The sequence below is a fragment of the Neopelma chrysocephalum genome, unplaced genomic scaffold, assembly GCF_003984885.1.
Source record: "Neopelma chrysocephalum unplaced genomic scaffold, ASM398488v2 Primary Assembly neopelma1_45, whole genome shotgun sequence".
Classification (NCBI taxonomy): domain Eukaryota; kingdom Metazoa; phylum Chordata; class Aves; order Passeriformes; family Pipridae; genus Neopelma; species Neopelma chrysocephalum.
In genome coordinates, this window is record NW_020897704.1 from 11,810,503 (window position 1) to 11,830,103 (window position 19,601).

Below are 19,601 nucleotides of genomic sequence, written 5' to 3' on the forward strand. Positions count from 1 at the left end.
TGATTATGTTCAGTCATCCTGAGAAAAATTTACAGTGTTCATGAGCCCTTCAAATATGTTTAGATCAGTTCCACCTGTGGTCATCAAAAAGACTTAAAATCTTAATTACCTGTGCATACCTTACTTACAGACTTTCCTGAAAGAGCGCTTTGACAATGAAGAAATTAAACCAGATTTATGGATGTCCTTAGAAGGTGGAAATACTTGTACCGAGTGTGGAATTCTCGCAGAAGACACAACTCTGTATTTTGGAGGTGCAACTGTGAGGCAGGCTGTCACTCAAGATCTGGACCTGCGGGGGGCAAAGTAGGTCATGTTTCCATGTCTTTTTCCTGGGGAACTCTGTTAAACACTGACAAAGCAGCAGTAACATAGCTTGTAGCTCAGGGAATTCCTAGGTCACCACTAGCATAGCACGATCTGAGGCAGACACTAATGAGATTATGATTCTCAAGACACTGATGCTTTCAGATAAGTCACAGAGAGCAAGACTCACCCTTGCACAGTGGAAAGGGTCTCATGAATCAGCAACTCCTGTCCTGCAAAGTGGCAAGATACCACAGTCTCCTGGGCATCACCAGCTATGTCTCTCACTCAGTCCAGAGCATAACCTCTGCTGGTTGTCTTCTCTTGAGTGCCCATACAAGACCCACTCCACTCCCATGCTGTAGAAAAGGATGACTTAACAGGAGAACGATGGAATTACGTCACTTTAGACAAGCTAAGGAAGGACATGACATAGACAACAACTTCAGCAGCATTTCCCTTGACAGTGTGGCTTAAGCCACACACTCTGACTTCTGTCATTCAAAAAGAGTTCACTGCATCATACAACCTTTCAGTAAGGAAGGGGCCTCAGGGAGTCCCTTGTCCAACCTTACATTCAAAACCAGGTAACACTGAATTCAGACCAGTTTGCTCAGGGCTTTTGTCCCGTTAGGTCCTTAAAATCCTCCAAGAACAGAGATTCTGCAATCTGCCTGCACAGCTTGTTACCCTCAGAGTGAATTTTTTTTCCTCTGGTAAATCCAGTTGGAACCTCCCATTTTCTCAATATATGACCACTGTCCCCCAGTCCCAGCCATCTTCTCCACGTTGAACCAGCCATGCTCCCTCAGCCTCTCCTCACAGGGAGGAGAGCCATGCTCTAGCCCCAACAATTCCAACCATTCCAGTGTCCTTCGCTGACCTTGCCTCAGTTCATCAACTTCTTTTATGTCCTTCATTGATATAAGGGCACCTTGTTAACACATGGTGAGCTCTCTTTCCAGCAGGACTCACAGGGAACTGCTAGCAAAGCAGCTCCCATCCAGTCAGTCCCCAGCTGGTACATTTGCAAGGAGTTAGTTCCTCCCAGGGATAGGTCTTCGCTGAATTTCATTAAGTTCCCATGAGAATTACTAGGCAATGTTTTTGGAAACCTTTGTAGTGCTTGCACAGTTACTTGCTTAAAAATGCTGGCATTTGGAACATTTTCAGAATGGCTCTGTGCAGATCTTTAATAGATGTAATCATATACATTAACTCTTAGGTTTCTACAGTACTGGGGGAGAATTGGGAGCGAGAACAACATGACAACATGCCACAGACCAACTTGCAGAAAGGAGGGAGTGCTGCTAGACTATTCCATTGATGGAGGCAAGTACATCCTATAGTTTCAGCTAAGCTAAAGTCTTGTTCTGCATCCAAGCACCATGAATATCTGGGAAGTTGTCAGAGATCCAAAATAATAAGCTAGTTTTTAATTGCAAAATTATTTTTGTCTGTGTAAAGTGTTTTCCTCTTCTAAAATTTCCATCTGTTGCTCAGGAGTTTTCCGTAATCCTCCTGCCTGATTTCAGTAATCAGTGGCTTGCAGCCAATTTGATTCCTTTATGTGATTACAGGATTACTCTTGCAGTGAGAAACAGTTGCCAACTATCATTAGAAAGTTAAGATTTGCCTATCAGAAGACCATAGCTATTATTTTTTATTTCCTACTATCTTACTTAAATCTTTTAAAAGATTCTACCCTATACTTGTTCTTATTACTAAACCTGCATCTTTTCATTCCAGGGATATCCTGGACTTTGCTTCATGAGATGGATTACCAAAAATACATCTCAGTCAGGCACGACTACATCCTCCTCCCCGAACATGCCCTGACCAACACCACCCGCCTGCGCTGGTGGCAGCCGTTCACCATCAGCAACGGGATCGTGGTTCCAGGCCCTGACCGGGCACAGTGGGCTCTGGATAACATCCTGATCGGAGGAGCAGAGATCAACCCCAGCCAGCTGGTAGATACGTTTGATGATGGTAAGACAGGCTGCCACACCTTAGCTTATCTGTTGTCTGGATTATCTTATTTTACCTAAGTCCTGTGAGCTTGCAAGCAGACTTTCTTCCATTTTAACTCTGAAAATTTTTTATTTTGTAGACTGGTGCTGTTTATATGTTATTCTTCACGCTACTCGTAGGAGTGTGTAAATATATATACATATATATATACACACATGTATTTTCAGATATGTATTTATGCACATATATACATACACACGCCTATAAGACAAAAATTTTTATTTCAGTCCAACTCGTTTCATTTAAATTCCTGCTATTAAATTTTTATGTCATCATATTTTTTAAAAGTACTATTATTTAAACATTTTAATTAGCTCTCTGGAGCTGATGTCTCTATTATGTCTGTTAGTAGCTTAATGTGTGTCATTACAGATAACATAAATGTAGTGTCTATATTACTAAAGTACTGTATCTAGTGATTCTGTGAATTCATTACTAAGCCTTGATGTTTACCAAGCTAATGCACTAATTATATTTAACTCATCTTTATAGAAGGCACCTCTCATGAAGAAAACTGGAGCTTTTACCCTAATGCAGTCAGGACTGCAGGGTTCTGTGGAAATCCATCATTCCATCTCTACTGGCCAAACAAGAAAAAGGACAAAACACACAACATCCTGTCCTCCAGGGAGCTCATTATACAGCCAGGATACATGATGCAGTTTAAAGTAAGAAATGTTCTCTCTCTCCAAAGTAAAGTACACAATGAAGAGTCATCTATAGTGTCTCCAGAAATTATTCCCCTTCCAACTAGAATGCTCAGTTGAATGAATAATTAATAGTGACTTTTTACTAGAAATTAAAGGAAAATCTGAAGTATGGGTAATGAGAACCAGAAAGGTTGCTTGAATGTAAAATGTCAAATTATTCTGACTGACTGAATGCTTTGGGGGTTAGTCACAGGAATTGGAAGTCTAATCCCTTTTATCTGAAATTACTGGATCATCAGATATAGTAGCAATTATTTTCTAAGGTGAGAATAGACAGGATGCAGAATATGCCATTTTCCCCTAATCTGTGAATAAACAGAAAAGGCAAGGGAGTGTCATATGGAAAATGCGAGCGTGTTCAAGTAGAAGTACCCCTTCTATTTGCTTGTGTCATGGCAAATGACCCAAACAATAACAGAAACATTTCTGAGTATTTTACTTTGATTTAAGGTGGGATTCTGCACTTGTTGCCAAAGGCAACAAGTAGTGGTTTTACAATTGCTTTCCATTCTCCAAGCACCCTGCCTTAAATAAGCCAGGAACTAATATGAAAGTAGGGTTATCAAAATAGTCATCCATTTTCTTGTTATATTTTTTTCCTTGTTCTTCTGTTTGACAAGATAGTTCTAGAATTTTCCATCTTCCACTGATCAATATTTTCACCTTTTCTCAACATTTGTTGCCTATTTTATATTGACTATCTAATATGAAGCCTAAGGCACAGCTTTCCCCCCTCACACAGCATGCCACCTTCAAAGAAATTTTATAAAAGAGGACTCTTACATGCTTTTTACTACTGAGTGCCAAGACTCCACCTCAAGCCACTTATTTTACCCAGCCGATCATCTTTTTTCTCTATTTTAAGGCCAAAATTATGTTAACCCATTTAGTAGTTTGTATTACTAAGGTCTTATTGCTGAATTTTTCTCTCCTGCTTCTCTCCCCCTTTTTCTGCACCAATCACAGTAAAGATTGTATTTCTAAACTAAGAATTCAGGTCTAGCATGGCTTCTGTTTGGTTTTGAAATTTAGCTTTTTGTTATCTATTCAGTACTATACATTGGGTACTGTAATCTTTCCACTTTAATATGATACAAATATATCTATTGTTTCAAATATTCAGAATAACTCTGTTATTAAATTGGATTGACTTGAAGTTTATGCCTACATATTTATCATTATGAATTTTAAATTTCATAGGTGTTTCACTTTTGGAAATGCCAAGGAGCTACTGTATCTTTTTGTTTCAGTAACAATGTTTGTTTAGATATTTAATTTGGATTATGGGAATGTAATGTTAAGATTCTGTTTGGAGATAACAGTAGCAATTAAGTAAAATTCGTTAAGTAAAAGTATCTGAAATACTGTGTCTTTTGTTTTCTATCCACTTTTGATGGGCTTTTTGTCCAAGCTCTGTTAGCAATCTCTTTTATAGACCCCATAAAGAAAAAAAAAAAGAGAACATAACTTGATTATATATCACTTCAAATGTCTGCCTGACTTGTTACAGCAGTCAATTTTATTTGTGCTATAGATCGTGGTTGGCTGTGAGGCAAATTCTTGTGGGGACCTCCACTCAGTGATGCTGGAGTATACAAAAGATGCCAGGTAAATGACAGCAGAGCACACAGATCTAAAAAAAAATAGTATGATATTAAAAACCTAGAGAGCTTTTATTTATTAAAGCAATTACTTTGCTATTCATGTTGTAACAGGATCTGAATAAAGCCTGTGTGCAAGCACTGGGCTTTGTGTACAGAACTCCCATAAATTCTCTTATTATTTATCCCAGATATCGACAGATTCATGGCACTGAGCTTGCAGTTACAGTCATGAGCATGCTTCTGTTAAAAATGTACTCTCAGGAAACCACATTCACAAGAAACTTGTTTTAGTATGATACAGGACCAAGCTGTAATGAAGTGAGAGTTACTTTACTCCAAATAGGTCCTTAACTAGCAAACAATTAACAACACTGTCTCCCATGCTGTAGTATAGCAGCACATTATAATTTGTAAAAACAAAGTTATATTCTGTGCTTAAATGACTGTGAATGAAAATATAGCAAATTCTATGGGGACTCTTCTGATCATTGTAAGAGTTAAGGAGCAGACTCCCAAATAGATACTTCTGTCATGCAGCCCAGAGGAGCTGTATGCTGTGAGTTCCACCACTCAAATCTGGTGCTGGTTGCACCAGTGCTTCAGCCTCTCACCTCTCATTAATTTGTGGCCCCAGAGCATGGAAACTATTGCTGACAACCTCATGTTGTGCCATGACCCTTTGAAATTACCTGTTTTCCTTTCATTATTCATTCAGTTGTTATAAAACTTTTTTTTTTTTTTCTGCTTCCTGCAGGACAGACTCATGGCAACTTGTCCAGACACACTGTCTTCCTTCCTCATCTAATAGCATTGGCTGCTCCCCATTTCAGTTCCATGAAGCTACCATCTATAACTCTGTTAACAGCTCCATGTGGAGAAGAATAACTATCCAGCTGCCTGACCATGTCTCATCCAGGTAGGTTACTGAAAGGTCAGCTCACTGTGGACCTATAAAATGTCAGCTGTCTTGCTGGCACCGTTTGCTTGGACCAACTGGTGAATTAAAAATTATTCTTTATTGCTGGATTTATATCTGATACATAATTAATGTTTTTCAGGAAGCTTTTGCTTAATATGTGTTGCTACTGCCAATGATATAGTGGCCACCTATTCAGGGTGTGTCTTTCCAGTTATTGAAGCCACAGCCCCTCCATATGACATTTTTCATTAGATTTGTTGCTGGTGTATTAGAACATCACTGTACAGATGTGTTTGATTGCCAGATATAGTAACACAGTGATTTTGATGTTCGCAGTGCGACTCAGTTCAGGTGGATTCAGAAGGGAGAAGAACTAGAGAAACAAAGCTGGGCAATTGATCACGTGTACATCGGGGAAGCGTGTCCTAAGCTCTGCAGTGGCCACGGATATTGCACCACTGGAGCCATTTGCATTTGTGATGAAGGATATCAAGGTTTAATTTCTTCGGTTTCTCTCTTGTACATCTACTGCAGTCTAATCTAGCTCAAAATTAAACAAAAAGACAAAGTCATATATCATGTCTGAATTCATCACTGGAATGTTTAAGTAACAAATTCTAAATTAATAATTTGTCAGAGCTGCAAATAACAGCTTTTCTCTCCCCTTACTCTTTCTGGATTGAGTCAGTAACCTCTCCTGTCTGGCACTGTATGTAAAGTCCATCTAGCCTTCACAGAAGGCAGAACATGGCTACTTGCTTACCCAGCCCTGTACTCCTTCCAAACGTGCATCCCAGAGGATGTGCAAATGGGATCTAGATATTGGTGACTGACATCTGTAAGGGGCTCTGTTCTGTGCCCCATCAGGACAGAGTGTTCTCCTCTAATCCCTCAATGCAGCTAAGCATATGCCTAATGGTACCTGAGTGCCCTTGGTAAACTCTAAGTGCTTTGTGGGAGTGGAGCCAGTATGTAATGTCTTCCAGGAGAGTCTCATAGCTTTATAAAATCAGATCCTTTTCATGTTTTAGATGTATTTACTTTCAACTAGCAATTTGAGGTTTCTCTATTGGCATCAATGCAAAACAGGAGAACCATACCAAAGTTATACTGCTATAAAAAATACGACTCACAGCCTCAATTTTCAAAAAATGAATGCTGTATATCAATGTGCACATTATTAATGGATCTGCTGAAATATATTCAGGCTGTACTCACATTGTATATAGAGCCACAACCTTGAATGGAATTACAATGAACTTTAGCTCAATTTTCTAAAGTCTTTTGTTTTTTGTGTGTTTTACAACTTCACTCTATCATTTTTAGGTGATGACTGCTCTGGTTTTAGCCATGATCTGCCCAGTTATATTAAAGATAATTTTGAATCTGAAAGAGTTACTGAAATAAACTGGGAAACCATTCAGGGGGGAGTGATAGGGAATGGATGTGGACAGCTGGCACCCTACGCCCATGGAGATTCGCTCTATTTTAATGGATGTCAAATACGACAAGCTGTGACTAAGCCTCTGGATCTCACCCGAGCAAGGTAATAGTTTGAGCCTAAAAATCTTTTTTAGCAGTTCATGAGAAAGGAAGCTCTTCATACATATGTGCAGCCACGTGGGCCAGTACTGATGAGGATGGACTGACCTGGCCGTGCCGTGCAGTCAGATGTGGCTGGCAGAAAACATTAGGATTGGCAAAATGCGTAATTTTGAGAATGAGGAGGAAGCAATGAGAGATGAAAAGGTCAGATGTTTTCATCATGCCCAACAGAGCACTCACTGTCTAGTAAGCCAGCACAGACAATGAAGCTGTTGGCAAAGGCTGGACACCAGACTGCCTGGACCAGTGCCTGATCTGATAAGACAAATCCCATGTTTGTATGTACCTCCACGACAGTTGTGACTAAAGGTGCTATTTAGTAATTACAGGCTCATTTTCCCATTTCAGTTGTCAAATGGAATTATATTCACCTGGCAATGAACAGGAGTATCTTTTTCATCTATTGAGCCTCTTTGGTCATGGAAAAACAAATGTAACAAGCCTGTGCTGGCTCTTTAACAGAGTGACAGCTTTCAGGACTGGTTTATATTTAGTTGTCTAAAGCAAGATTAGAAACAGGATGAACTGGCAAATGGGCCAGATGTAAATCAGATTCTTCTGTTCTTAAACACCCAGGTAGAATATATCTTTTAAGCACTTTATTGTATTCAACCTCTATTTTTTCTTTTTAAACTTTTCATACATTCATTTGCATGTTTACAATTTTATCTGTCTCAGTTTTGTGGGGATACATTGCAAAATTGGATCAGCTGCCTCCAACTGTATGGCAACATGTTATACATAGTAAACTATTACTTTGAAAGGGGAGTTGTGCTTTAAAGATGTGAGAACAGTTTATTTTGCATGCTAAAGTAATGATTCTTGAGAATGTTCTGTTTTAGTAAGGAAACTGCAATAAACCTGGAAATGCTATCATTCTTGTTTGAATACGTTTGCCTATTAAAAATACCTTTTCTCTCTGTGTTTTACAGCAAAATCATGTTTGTTTTGCAAATTGGAAGTATTTCACAAACAGACAGTTGCAATACCAATCTGAGTGATCCTAACACTGTAGACAAGGCAGTGCTCCTCCAATACAGTGTAAATAATGGAATTACATGGCAAGTAATTGCACAGCATCAGCCAAAGGACTTTATACAAGCCCAAAGAGTGTCTTATAATGTTCCCCTGTGAGTACCTAGTCACATTTCATTACCTCTAAGTGCACAAGATACTTTTCTGCTAAGAAGTAATCTATCTTTGCATTACTGTGCAAGAAAAAAGGTTGATGAGAGGATAAACAAAGAAAACTTAAGGTGAAGGCTGATTAAGAAATTCCAGCCTAGTATTTATCAACATACTTGAAAAAAAACCCCAGAAATAATACTTGTTTTGGAGATATGAAGGGGGAAAATACTCCTTATCTGTGTGAATTTTTAACCATTAAATGCTTTGCATGTACGGTGTGTTGATATTCGGTGATGTAGAAACAATTTGCTCTCAGTTCCTTTTGAGGGGTAGATAGGGATATGCAAAACACCAAAAGCCTGGAGCTCTCACAGGCTCTTGCATTTGTGTTGACAGGGAGGCACGAATGAAAGGAGTCCTACTGCGCTGGTGGCAGCCCCGTCACAACGGGACAGGTCATGATCAGTGGGCTTTGGACCACGTAGAAGTCGTCCTGTGAGTATCAGCTTCACCTCATCCCACCCCATCTCAGAAAGCACTGAAATTTCTCCAGCATGGCACAAGTGTTAAGCTCAGTAAGAACCACTGTGGCCCAGGGAATCCTTTCTCAAAGGGAAACCTCTAAAAACCTGTCTTACCTAATGCTCTGCCCTGACTGCAACAGTCAGCGGTTAAGACGGCCACAAAATAACTGGCACAGCAGAGGTATGTGTTGTGCATCATGGAAAAATGCAGGAGGGAAAGTGGGGCTTTGTCACCACCAGGTATTGGTGTGGTCCTGTAATGCAGTAGTAACTGCATTTAAAGCAGCTAAAAGTGCATTTAAGCAGTTAAAAAATTATTGTGCTGGGACATGGAAAGGATATTCCTGTTTAACGCTGTGCTGCCACGTAAGGCTGATTTATATCCTTTCAAAGATACCAAAGATTCTTCTGTATTGTTCTTTGCACAAAGTAATGTTGTTGTGCCTCTTAAAAATTTGTGTTAGCAACTAATGCCTTATTCATTTCCTTTTTTTAGTAAGAAGGATACTGTTCAGAAACAGGGTTCACTATATCAGGTTCCTATGGTCTGAGCTCTATATTCATCCCCTTGTCAAGATTTTACCAAGTCTGCACCCTCCTGATTCTCCCATTCTTGAGATGGGTTTCGCTGGCAGCTAACCCGTTTTTCCTGTGTTGCATCACGAAGAGATGACCTGCTTTTTCTCTAACAATTTAGTTCCAGTAGAAGTGAGATGGTAGTGGCTTCCCGGGCAGGAACTCATCGCTGGCAGTGGTTGGCAGAGAGAGGCGTGCCTGCTCCATAGCTAGGTTCAAACATTCTTTTTATTGAACAATTTAAAAACCAGCAATGAAGAAATTAGGCTTAGATAACCTCCAGACGGTGTAATTATAACCATGAGGTTTCTGAATTAGCAGAGACACTGGAAGTAATGTTTTGTAACAGTAGCAAAGTGATCTGGTTGCTAGTTAGCCCTGTTCTCCTTTCCACCGAGAAGCACCAGCTTGCATGGCACTCATATCAACCCCAAACCAAACTGGTCCCAACACTGAGTAATTGTACACGCTCTGCTGCTTTTACACACCTTGCTGGGCTCTGCTTCCATAATATTTAAGCTTAAAACTTGAAGGAAAAAAGGAGAGGGATGGGTATGATTCCTGCTTTAGTTGGCTGTATGATGCTGCATCAGGAAAGATATCGAAGAGTATGAACCTGCAGGAGATTCACAGTGTTTAGAAAACCATGAAAAAGGGAACTGGTCATTCTGAAATATTATCCTGTCTTTCTACCTTGCAATAAAAAAAAAAAACAAAACAAAGCAAAAACAAACAAACAAACAAACAGAAAAAAATCATGGAAGAAAAAAAAATAGACCATAATGTTACCAATCAACCTGAGCATTGAATTAGGGACTATAAGTGGGAACAGAGCAGATCTGTAAAAAGTGATTTTTAAGCTGAAATATGGAGAACGTCCTTGACAATGAGATCTGCCAGGTTATAGACTAGACACACAAGTTGAGTGGTAACAACCAGTCACATGAGATATGTTACACTAGAATGGACAGCAATAGAAATGCCCAAATACCATAGCAATCACACCTTGCCTAGAGAAGAAACCAGGTGGGCAGACAGTGTCTACTCCCTTCTCTTATTTTGGTGCTGTTAAAGAGCTTTAAGGCCAAAATATTAGGCTAGAGACAGAGAGTTTCCACACTGTTCAAGTGACACCTTGTACAATCCACAGAGGAAGGCAGACCCAGCTGGACAGATTTCTCCCTTACCAAGTCCTGTAAAACACAGTGCCATGACAGCATATTTTCCAAAGGCCAGATGTGGAGTTCCAGTCCCTGCTCACTAAAACACAAGGCATGCTGCTCTCAGGCAGGGCAAAATTACATGCCACGGTGCATCTGGTTCATATGCTGGCATGTGCTCAGACCCGACAGGTGCCTTCGACCCCTCTGTTTTGCTTAAGTTCTATCTGCACCTTCTAATTCATCAAAATATTCTGTAGGCCTCCTGAAATTTATTTGCAAGTAACCTGCCAAGGATTCAATAAAGCCTTGGAAAGGCTTTCTTAAAGAAGGCACACTTCCTTGGCAATAGATACTCTCACCTGAGTTTTCCTTAGGTCTGTTGTTTCACTTGTCCACCTCACACTAATCACTTTACCCCCAGCACTTCAGTTTCTTCACCTGTAAAATGATGAAGACACTCAGTCACCTCCATGGAGTGCTTCCTGGCATCAGAAGTGAGCCTGGGTCAGTAACTGTTAGCACTTACCCTAGATGATCCTGAACACACCAGGATTCACAGCATGAATACTAGGGATAGGACTTAGCCTTCATTCTTAACATTCCTTCATTTTCCAGTGAAGGGTACAGAAACTCTGCCTGCTTCTGGGAAGAACAAACCCCCTTGCCCAGGCAGCACTCCAGTGAGAGGCGAGGAGTCATTGCCCACTGGGTGCTCTGCCCTCCCACCAGGATTGCCAGGGGAGAGCTCTGTGGGCAATACCCACCCCAGGGATCTCTGGCAGGGCTGCAGAGAGGCACAGCCTGAAATAAAACCATTCACCAGGGTGCTGTAATTGCCTCTTCCCGTTAATTCTATAGGGAGAATCAGTAGGCTTCTGCCTGGCTTATTCACCCCAAAGCTGGGATACTTTAGGAAACATCTGTGCCTCCTAAATTGGATGTAATTCCTGTTGGAACTCTGACCTTGTCTCAGAAAGCCACGAACATCCCTGGATACAGAACCTGTTGATGGTCCATGTGTAACATGGTCTGTGTTCGGTCCTCTTACAACCCTGCACTCCATCACCCACCTGAAAGAGACTCCGCACACCTCTCCAGGCACATCAAAATTATCCTCACTGCTCTTGGTTGAAGTATAGATTTTCATGTTTGTGATCTGTGTGCCCATATTGATGCAGCAGGCAAGCCTCTAACCTGTGAGGTGTTACAGCAAGGAGACAACCTATCCTAGGAGGTGTGGTTTGGGACATAGAAAGGTTCCTGGCTTTCTGCACATCTCATCTTGTGTTTTCTTCACTCCTCTGTGGGCTAAGAGGTCTGATTTTCCCAAATGCCCTAGGTGTTGGCTTGGCTGCCTACACCCCCAGGTGCACACCTAAGTGCTGTAACAGCTTTTCCTCTGCCCACAAGCAAGTGATGCTCTCCTTGAGCAGACTAAGGGCTGGAGTAAGAGGGAAAAGCACCTGCCAGCAGGGAGATCTGGTTTGTAGGGATGCAGTGAAACCAAGGATTTTCTTGATTCCATTTCTCATCCAAAGCGGGTGATGTCCCTCCTCACAGTGCTCCGTCCAGGGACAAATGTGTGAATACCTGCTTTCATCGCCCAACTCTTCTCAGCAATCCAAAGATTTGAAATTAATTCTGTCACAGGCCCAGCTGTCAAGCTGTACCGCAGGTATAGCTTACAGCTGATGCACAGCCAGGGTCATGACACTTTGTTCAGTTCAATTGTTTTCTGAGTCAAGGGCCACCATCCTCTCACCAGCAAACATTTTCAAGATGCCATTTCTTTATTTCCTTTTTGCTCCCAAGGTAGCTTGCTGGGGGAGAAAAATTAATCTGCAGATTATACATGCATGCAAAATACCTGGCAGTGATAAGAAAGGCCAAAGATGGATAGTTTTGTATGTTACTTAAAATCATTCCACTTTTGAGCTAACTATTTGAATCACTCATTAAAAAGCAGTATCATTAAGACTGTGATGCAGCTGCAAATGGTGCTCAAATTGAGCACCTCTTTCAAACAGGTGAAACCCAATACCTGTGTTATACATAAAATTGATCTTGCCAGCTTAACCACTGTTGCTGTCTGTCCTGTAGTGGGGAGAGGATATAAGTTGTCAAGTTATCCAGTCCCTTTTAAAGCTAGTGCTGATTATTCCTCATTAGTGCAGCACTTTTCCCCTCCATTTGTAAAGAAAGCTTTGGGCACAGCTCTCACCATGTTCCATGTGGCTCTTCTTAGGATAAAAATTTATTTTATCCCAGGCTTAACAAAGAGTGTTTTTCTGTGCCCCTGTACTTCGACCCTAAGAAGAGCCCACATCCAGCTCTGCATTTCTTTTGCACATTGTTTTTCTCTGGAAGCACAGTTCTCAGCCTGTCCACTGCACAAACACCTCGCACTTCTTTGCATGTACATTACAGAACTGCCATTTTTTTATGTATAGGGCAGGCCCTTAGAGACATGTCATGAACTTAATTCTGGTCGAAGGTATTGAGAAATAAAGGATAATGATAAGCTAAATACTAAGAGTCTGATGTTGCTTTCTTTGCACCCCAAAACTTGTAATGTGATGCAAAGGAATTTAAGATGTGCAAGGAATGCAAAAAATATTGTCCCCACTTACTATTTTATGGTTAACTGTTAGATAACAGAATTAATCCCTCCATAGCCATCACTCCATGCTCTTCATTGTCAAGATATTCTCATGTTTTTGGCACAAATGATTTAATGAGAACTTATGTTGCATTTGGTACAAAGAATGTTTATCCTTATTTTGCAACATTAAAATACAAATTATATATTCTAGCTCTAACAACAACTGCTCATGTGGAAAAGCATTTTCATCTGCTTCATTTTTTTTTTAGTAGAAAGCAATGATTTGAAAAATGCATTTAAATTAAAGTATTGGCATATTTATAAAAAAGAACACGAATAGTTCAAACATTAGATAGCTATCTGAATATTCACAACATTTATGCCAAATTTAATATGATGTTGTTTGTGCTTCTATGACATTTCTATTATGTTTCTAAAAAGTGCATGCTGAATTTTATATAAAAATATAAACGTTGATTTGAAATATCAGGAAATAATTTGTTCAATTTTTATTTTCAAAAGAGACGAAAAGTCCTATATTGCCTCTAAACCTCATCAGGGTTTTATGACTAATCACAGTGCTGCATGCATTGAAAGGCATTTTCTAACTTGTGTTGTATTTCATTGTTTGCTGTCATTGGTTTTACACTAGAATAAGGTAAGTACTTTCCCTGAACCAGTACCAAATGTATGTTTCTGTTACAGTTACAGTTATAGCTCTTTCACAAAGTTTTTTCAATGATGAGTTGGTGAAAAATCATTTGTACTCTCTGAGGTGTGCCACATAGCTCTGGAGGGCCCTGATCCTGCAGCACTTCCTCAGTGAGCATTGGGGAAAGTCAAACTTAGGAGGAACTGTTAAGCAGTTCATGCCCTACCACAGTGGGAATTTCATCAAGGCTGTGGTGGGAAGGACTTCTCCTTCCTCTGCTTCTGACAGGGTACAATGACACCTGCCAATGGAGGGCACCCAGGGTGTTGCTTGGGTGACAAGGGGCAATTCACACTTTTTCCTGTAATTAGTGACCTCAGAGGTGAAGCCAAGCCAGACAGGGTATGTCGGTCGTAGCCACGCATGCCCCTTAAACACAGAGCCAGTGTCTCCCAGGTAATTTTTCTGTTTCATGTAACTCAGCTGCTTTGTGCTGGTGCAGGTAATAGATACCACTAACCGGCATAGTTGCTGAGCTCTGGGTTCAAATGTTAACCTCACCAAAGCCAAAGATGGCTGATAGATTGAGCCATCAGGACTTCAGTCAGAGCACATCACTTTTCTCCTTTTAGTACCCTCCTAACAAAGCATTTCTAATTCAGTCTCAAAATTTACTCCAGGCCTAGTCCTGAGGGGCATGCTTTTGTTGTGTTCTGAAGTTTTGTTCCTGTTTTGTTTTGTTATTCAAATATTTTTGTTTCCATTTCGTTCCTGTTGTGCCCTGTCAATTAAAAACACAGAAATAATGAATGACATTAGTATATACAAGGTTATGCACCACATATTTTGCATTCCATTTGGCTATGTTCCATTTTCATAAACTTGAAATTGCAAATTTGTAGTTCAAACTGTGCTTTAGGAAACAAGCAATAAACAGAATGCTCTACTAAAAACTAAAGATCCAGAGAGACTCCTTCTCATAAATTGCTTTATTGTTGGTATGTATTGAATATGCCCTAGACAGTTCTGGTTTTGTTCTTCTGTATTGGCTGCATATTGCTTTCATACAACTAGCACAACTCCAGTGACTTCAGTGGAAAGATATTTAGGGTTTCCTACATAAATTATCTTCCATTTATATTTTAATAGTGCACTCAAAACTGTCAAACAGATTATACAGTAGTTGCTCCTATTAATTTCTTTTTTGCTGTGTGTTCCATCAGCACTATACAGAAAGCTTTGGATCTGAACTTTTCTGATTGACTAATGGTTCAGTGAATGCACAGAAAAGGCAGAAGGCTCAGCAGATGCTGACCAGTCTATTACACACTCGCAAAGCAGCCTTCAAGTTGCCACTGATATCTGAACAAAAGTTCCTTCCAGTACCTCCATTATGGAAGGGGGGATATATTCCTAATGTAACTTGATGCTGCCCAGCACATTTTGGGTGCTCCAAACAGGAAAACAACAGCAAAAGTATGGTAAAACTTTTTATCTGTGAAAATACAAATGAAATTTAGTACTAATAGTATTGAAAGCATTTTTACATTCACTAAAGGCAAGAAATGCGTAAGTACTCCTACAGACTATATTGTATAACTCTTCTTGTGATTTTATAAAGCACTTGATCTCTCTTACATAGTGCTTGTCTCCTACCAATATATAAAATTAATTCAGAAAAATAAAAAACATAGACCTACTCTGATTTTGTGGTGCAATAGGATACTATACTTTAATGCAGAGGGTGTACATATTTACCCATGGCAAGAGCGAAAATCATGCTATTTCTATAGCAGGCATGAAATTTTTCTGTGGCATCCAACTAGTAGTTGGAAAGTCTGCCTCAGACATCAGTGAGGGCAAGTATGAACTATGTCACTGCAAGTAAAAAAAAATTTAAGCATTTAACTCCTGAGAATTTAGATTTCTCTTATTTTTCAAACACTGCACTGCTCTGGTAGTCAGTGTAAGACATATGCTTCTCTCTAATGTCTTGATCATCTTATAGCAGAACAAAATTATATACATAAATAAATAAATAAATATCTTTTAAGTTATTAGGTAACCATTTGTTCCTTTTCTCAATTCTCTCTTTTTCTTTCCTTTTTTTTTTTCCTCTGTTCATTGTTTTAAACATCCTCACGATAAGTTTAAGGCCAGATTCGAAAGGATTAGTCATTTGAAGTGAAATAGAGGCCAGATGCACCTAGCATTGTCCAAAATCAGTCCTGAAAATCTCTAGTGAGCTGTTGCTGAACATGAGCAGACCAAAGGCAGGATAGAGATGGGGATATGTGAAGGCTCCTAGGCCAAGAACTGCAGCTCAGCACATGCCCCAGCTGTCCAAGTCTTGCCCAAGCTGAGGCTCTCACAGCTAAGCTTGCTTCTAAATCTAACCAGGTCCAGAAATGGCAATTTTTTCAGCCAAACACTTTGACAGGCTCTGTTTGGTCCCATGTACTGAGATCAAAGCTGCTCAGAGTTGCACTGTGCTTTTTCCTAGGCCTATCTCCTGCATTTTGGCTGCAGAGCAGCCTTCTCCCAGGAGAGAGGTGCTCCATCCTCACCCCATGGTTAGGATCTTTTCCTGAGAGGTTGGATGTGGCCTTGAAGGCCCTGTTTCTAAGGAATCACCCACTTCCCAGGCAGTGGGAATTAAAGGGAAGGCAAAATTAAGACCTTCTTCAAGCCTCATGACCAATGGCAGCTACTTTCAGGAGCAGGTTTGGGGTCGTGATTTCGCTCCTGCCCTCCTCAGTGAGTTGCTTGGCCTTGGAGTGAGGGTGGTGTTCCACTGAGATCACTAAAGGAACAGAACGAAGACTGATCTTCAATGCTGCTTTGCACTGGAGCTACCAAGTGGCATTAAAATTATATAAACTCACCACTGACACCCTCTGAAAAAAAGTCTTAGAAATCAACACAAACCTTTCCTTTTCACCTGGAGTTAGGTGAAAGTCAGGACAAGTCAACTTCAAACATTACCCCTCTCTCAATTGCCAAATGCTCTAGAGCTCTGCCTTACTGTGAGAGTGGCAAAAGTTGTACCAAGTGTAGATCTGTTTGCCTTCACTGTCACCAGGAGCTGTGAGAATTTCATTTGTGTATGTACATTCCAGTGGCAAAAAATAATACAAAAATTAAAAATTGCAAACCCTTGAAAGACTAGTCAGGAAGTGATTTGGATTTGCTTAGGGGTTTATAATCTAGATTTTGATGTGACAACTGTTATTCAGTTATTGTGTTCAAGATTAGCTGCTGAAAAATTGTAATTTTGTTAGATTGTTTTAGATTAAATTAGCATACTACAGCAAAAGCTATCTGGAGGATGGCCTTGTATTTTGCAAAACATACAATTACTCCTTTTTCCTAAGGGCCACATTCACTAGAAATAAATTTATGCACTAGGGAGGAAAGAATGACTGATTACATTACGAATATTTACTTCCTACTCACAGACAAAATTCACAAGTGAAAACGTGCCTTGCACCCACAAATGGGAGATTTGTTGACTCCAGGCTTTCACTTCACAGATCTGCCCTCTCATGGTTCCTTCTTCCCTCAGTGGGAGAAGTAGAAACCTACATTAGCTGGGATGGGCCTTGTCCTCCAGGTAGGTCTTCCTTGAATTAGGCTGCAGACAGGCTGTCTCTTGCCTGGTCTCCTCCCAGACATGATAATGCTTAGTTCCCAGATCTTCCTTTAATTTTGGAAGAGGGTGCATAGGGGAGGAAAATATGAATCTGCATAAAAGTGTTGTACTTCACTTCCTATATGGTAAAAGTAGAAGATAATGAAGTGGAGTAAAGCTTTTCTTCTGTTCTCAAGATAAAGCAGTTAATCATTGAAGGCAGAAGGATGACTGGAGTACAAAACCACTGGAGATAAATTCTATGAAGTGTGCACACAGCTTTAGTGAATCTGGCCCTAGGCAGCACAAGTTTGCATCAGTTGAAAGCTCTTAACCTTTCCCTAAGATAATGAATTGTAAATGACAGCAAAGTGGGACAGATTCTCAATTGCCTGGTACCTTGCAATTATACAAAGGGTGTGCTTCACACCAGTTTGTACAGACTTGAAAGGTCATGCAAGGACAAAGAAGAATCAGTCCCACTAGCTCACTGCTCCAAAAGAATTTAAAGTACATATTTTAATGTGTGACGCTCTTCTCTTCTTCCACCCTTTGATTTCAACAGCACTCGCAAACAAAATTACATGATGAATTTTTCACGGCAACATGGGCTCAGGCATTTCTACAACAGAAGACGAAGGTCACTTAGACGATATCCATGAAGAAACGAGAAATTTATTTTTTTCCTCCCAACATGTGATGTGTTGCTTTCCATTCTTTAAATCTAGCACTGCGTCTGGTATCAGGACTTTTCTGCAGCTGGCTTGATGAATAACTGAAAGCCTTTCTCAAGACAGAGTGTACACCACTTTTTCGCACTGTGAACTAATGAGAAGTGACTTATTTTCTCATAGGTAAATGTTTTAATGTTGATGTGTCTGTGAAAATTGTGATCTGTTGTAATATCAGTTACAGTGGCAGTATTGGAAGTAAGCAACTAATTCTGTTTAACAGGAAAAAAAGTTTAAGCACAAAGACTTTTCAGATTTTATGTTTATAAAAACCTACATACTAAGTACAGAATTTAACATCCTTTGTCACATAGGTATTTATGTGCACTGTATTTCAGCTCTGTGTCATTTTATATGATTAAGTTATCATTGTTTGTCCTCTTTGTATTCTCTTCTACAACATGACACATTGGCACTGTATTTACTTGTTTTGTTGTTGTAATATTTTTGCTGCTGATTTTTGGGCAATTTACCTTCTTAAAAAATGTATTTTAAAAAATCATCAAAGTACCTAATCCAGAAGATAATTGCAAGAGTAGTTGTAAAGGCGTTGATATCCTTTGGTCTTATTCTTTGATATGTCTGTTGGTTAGCATTGTTTTGTGGATAAAAAAAGAATGCTTGACATTAAACTTTTTTCTACTAAGGAGTTGTGGATTAAGCCCCAAACAGAATTTCCCAAATCCCTGTCTAAATGTAGTCAGTTCTCTGCAACTGATTTACTTACAGTAACTGCCATTTGGTGTCTGTAGTAATGAAGTGATTTGTAAACAGTGAACGTTTCATTGTGTTCTCTTTGGTGTTTGTTTCTATTGCGGGTCATGTTTGTATCTTCTGATAAAGTTGTATCTACACCAGCAACGTTATAATGCCCCTATAGCCCTGTCTATTATCATAAATAAAATGCTTCACTTTATGGTGAACCAACCTAAAGATCCATGCTTCAATAAAGACAATGTCAACAAAGAATTCTGATGTTAGATTTTTCAAGCCATGTGAGCTTTACATGAAATCATAAACCAAATTCTTCCATTCCATACTTAGATTCTAAAGCAAACATAAATGACAATTTTTAATATTTAGTACAACACACTTAACAGCACTTTGCAAATAACACAAACCAAGAAATCCTGCTAGTCCCACCTGTGGGCATAGCATGGTCCTTGGAACTGGTCCTGCTGCAAGGAATGAAACGGGACCGCAGACCAATACACACTCCCACTTTGTCTGCTCCAAAATGCAGTGTGTAAACCACTGTTTCCAAGCTCTGAGACTAGAGTACAGCACATAAGGAACCTGGTTCCAAACAGCCAAAACTGCCAATTCTTAGAATCATAAACTCGTTAAGGTTTGGAAAAGACCTTTAACACCAAGTTGAACTGTTAACCCAGCACTGCCAAGACTACCACTAAACCA

The 19,601-nt window shown here is 39.8% G+C and overlaps 1 protein-coding gene across 2 annotated transcripts in view; it reads left to right on the forward strand.

The window, feature by feature from the left end:
- Positions 1 to 19,154, forward strand: part of RELN (reelin) — a 284,032-nt gene extending 264,878 nt beyond the window's left edge. The window contains exons 54-65 of one of the 2 annotated variants that reach the window (XM_027679385.1): positions 131 to 306; positions 1,532 to 1,638; positions 2,056 to 2,298; positions 2,833 to 3,008; positions 4,585 to 4,658; positions 5,409 to 5,570; positions 5,910 to 6,067; positions 6,900 to 7,119; positions 8,111 to 8,308; positions 8,703 to 8,801; positions 13,824 to 13,829; positions 18,020 to 19,154. In XM_027679385.1, coding sequence (XP_027535186.1) covers positions 131 to 306; positions 1,532 to 1,638; positions 2,056 to 2,298; positions 2,833 to 3,008; positions 4,585 to 4,658; positions 5,409 to 5,570; positions 5,910 to 6,067; positions 6,900 to 7,119; positions 8,111 to 8,308; positions 8,703 to 8,801; positions 13,824 to 13,829; positions 18,020 to 18,116 — 1,716 coding nt within the window. In that variant the 3' untranslated portion in view covers positions 18,117 to 19,154. The remainder of the gene's footprint in view (positions 1 to 130; positions 307 to 1,531; positions 1,639 to 2,055; positions 2,299 to 2,832; positions 3,009 to 4,584; positions 4,659 to 5,408; positions 5,571 to 5,909; positions 6,068 to 6,899; positions 7,120 to 8,110; positions 8,309 to 8,702; positions 8,802 to 13,823; positions 13,830 to 18,019) is intronic. The other variant, XM_027679386.1, reaches the window with a different exon arrangement.
- The last annotated feature ends 447 nt before the right edge of the window (positions 19,155 to 19,601 follow it).